This window comes from Lupinus angustifolius, chromosome LG04, assembly GCF_001865875.1.
Source record: "Lupinus angustifolius cultivar Tanjil chromosome LG04, LupAngTanjil_v1.0, whole genome shotgun sequence".
Lineage (NCBI taxonomy): Eukaryota > Viridiplantae > Streptophyta > Magnoliopsida > Fabales > Fabaceae > Lupinus > Lupinus angustifolius.
In genome coordinates this window covers 24,853,228-24,856,116 of record NC_032012.1, presented here as the reverse complement: position 1 = coordinate 24,856,116, position 2,889 = coordinate 24,853,228, and the positions used below count along the sequence as shown (strand labels likewise).

At 37.8% G+C, this 2,889-nt stretch overlaps 1 protein-coding gene across 2 annotated transcripts; it reads right to left on the bottom strand.

Annotated features, from left to right (window-relative positions):
- LOC109346489 lies at positions 258-2,526 on the bottom strand. 2 transcript variants are annotated; one of them, XM_019586073.1, is made up of 2 exons: positions 2,031-2,526; positions 258-1,991 (listed from the first exon to the last, which is right to left on the bottom strand). In XM_019586073.1, exons 1-2 carry the CDS (start codon positions 2,085-2,087, stop codon positions 657-659), a joined length of 1,392 nt encoding a protein of 463 aa, XP_019441618.1. In that variant the 5' UTR covers positions 2,088-2,526; the 3' UTR covers positions 258-656. The 2 variants fall into 2 exon arrangements, with proteins under 2 accessions (XP_019441618.1, XP_019441617.1); XM_019586072.1 differs by having other exon boundaries at positions 258-2,525.

The window sequence follows — 2,889 nt, the reverse complement described above, 5'->3', positions numbered from 1 at the left end:
TATATATATATATATATATACTACCTATCATTCTTAGGTAGTTCTTTACAAGCAGAAGAAGTACAAAGTATTCATCAGTTCTTACAAATTCTCACAGGTTCTTTACATCATAATCAGAGGAACATTTTGGGATGGTAGACACAAGTTAATCCCCTACAAACATAAATGAACCTGTAAACTTAGCAACTTCCTCTACTATTTCCTATAAACCTAGACAACCAAACCCCGTCGAAGAAGGGGGGAAAGCTAAGAAAATGATGGGAACTCAGTTAAGCCCTTATTGTTCTCATTATGGTCCATGAGATATGACTATGAAGTTCAAAACCAACAAGTCCTCCCAATCTTTCATTCTACCAAACATACCCACAAAAAACAAGACATAAAAGTAGAGACTACTAAACTACAAGACTACAAATACCAACATTTTATGTATTAAGAAGTTGTAAAATTTAATTCACCCAAGCCTTTCCTTCGAGAGCTTATTCAGAGAAACAACTTAAGTTAACGCAGTACAGATGAGTCACCAACTCACCATCAACTCCAACAATCTCCAAGCTTGTCCTAACTACTTCATCCTTCTCAGTAAAGACTTATGTCATTTACACATTCATTGGTTGCTTCATGGGCTTTTGATTTCATAATTTCAGTCCTGCATTTCAAATTTCACCACTCGCATTTTTATACAATGTATCATTTTCTTTTGCAGGAATTTCATCTGGTACAAATAGCTGGATGGCGTCTTCGTCCTTCTGCTCTTCCTTAGACTCCTTCACTTCATTAATCACAAACTTGTCCTTCATTTCATTACCATTGATCTCATCCTTCTTTGCAACAACCTCATCCTGAACAGACTCTTCCATACAAACATCAACAACACCTTCAGCATCTGATACTCCATCATTTTCCACTCTAGCATTGACCTCAAAGTTTCCATTTTCACCACTCTCCAGCCTCGATTGAACCATCTCCACATTGTTTTCAATCCCCCTAACAGGAAAATCCAATCCCCCCTCACTTTCATTATCAGACCCATTCTCCACCACTTCCTCATTCACATCTTCCACAACCTGGTTCTGCCTCTCAAGAAACAATAACCTCCTTCGCAGATCGCCTAACTCCCTCTCCATCAAGAAAAGCCTCTCCTTCAATGTCAAATTCTCCTCCTCCAGCTGTGCAATATGAGAATCCTGATCATCCACCCTATTCTCTAACCCATTGTTATAATCACCTCCATAATTCGGGTATATCATCTCAAACCGGCTCAAATCATGATCCAGCCTCCTTTCAACCTCAACATGCTCCTCCACATCACTCTCACTCGACCCACCACCACCACCATCCTCTTCCTCCTCCTCCTCATGCCCTGGCGAACGAAGCCGAATCAAACCCTTCATCGAGCCATAACCATCAACACCCCACTCCTCCTTCACCATATCCCCTAACACCTCCCTTGAAGGTGACAGTATAGGCGTGGGTAGCACAGCCGGAGTAACAGGACAAGGCGACACAAGCGAAGCAATGCCACCTGATTTCTTAGCACGGATTATAAACGACGTCGTATTCCTAGGAGCATAAGGAGCAAACCTATTGTTAAACCTTTTCTTAGGATAGAACTTACGCGCCTTCAAACGGTTTTGAGATTGCAACTCATAAAGAGTAGGTGGCTGGTAACCGCCACCAACAACAGTGTTGTTGTTGATTGGAATCGGAACAGTAAGGGAACTACTCTGATTAGGTTTCTCCACAATTCTCCTAGTGTCTTTGCGGTTGTCAGTTACCTTCTTCCCCTTCCAGTTGTTGATTCGCCTGGGCTTCGCGAAATTCGATTGCATAGGGTTCTTAAACTTCATGTTAGGGTCCATATGAGGTTGTTGTTGATGCTGCTGAAACCAAAACTTGTTGTAACCTCCACGATTAATAATCTGAGGCTGATTCTGATTCATCATAATCTGAGATTGCTTCATCTGAGGCTTTGGTTGCTGATTCATCATCTGAGGAGGCTGATTCATCATTTTCTGCACTTGATTCATCATCTGAGGCTGGTTCAGATTGTTCAAATTCATCATCATCTGCGATTGATCGTTCATCTTCGAACAAAAAACCTTAGTCTTAAAAAACTCTTCAAGATTTTTTGAAACTAACGGTTATAAATATGAAAATACTATCGCCAATTACGTAAATCGGCGACAAACAATAGATCGAAACCCTAAATCACTCTTTTCTAAATTCGGAACGGAAAGGATTGGGATTTGTTCTCTGAATAATCAATCTACTTACGATTGGAATCGGATTCTGAAATCCCTAATTCTTATTTTTATTTTATCTCTCGAAAATTTTGATAACCTTGTATAGAAGATTTTGATTTTGTGACGTGCTCGTAGAACCGAAAACGTTTATTATATAGTGGGAGTGGAATAAATTGGACGGGTCGATTTTGATTTTGTTGATGGACGGTTTGATTTCAAATGCATCACATGCACACGTGTCACCTACTTCCGATAAGGTCGATTCTGGTTTCTGGTCAGATTAATGGATGAAAGTTATTTTGAATAACTTTACACCTTCATCACATTGACGCCCCTCAGTTTAGTAAAAATATATAAATTATTTCTCATTTTTTTACACATATATAAATCTTTTCTAATTTTTATACTTTCGTTATACTATTATCCATGTATAGGAAATAAGTGTAATCTTTTAAACAAAAAATGTGATAAATGCAATTAAGTTAAACAAAATATGATATAGTGTGGAGACAAATCCAAATAATATATGAGTCAATATATTTTTATTATTTTTTGTTCATTACACTATAATATAAGAGTGATTTAAACAATATTTCTTTAGAATTGTTGATGCATTTTGTAAAAAAAATAATAAAAATACATT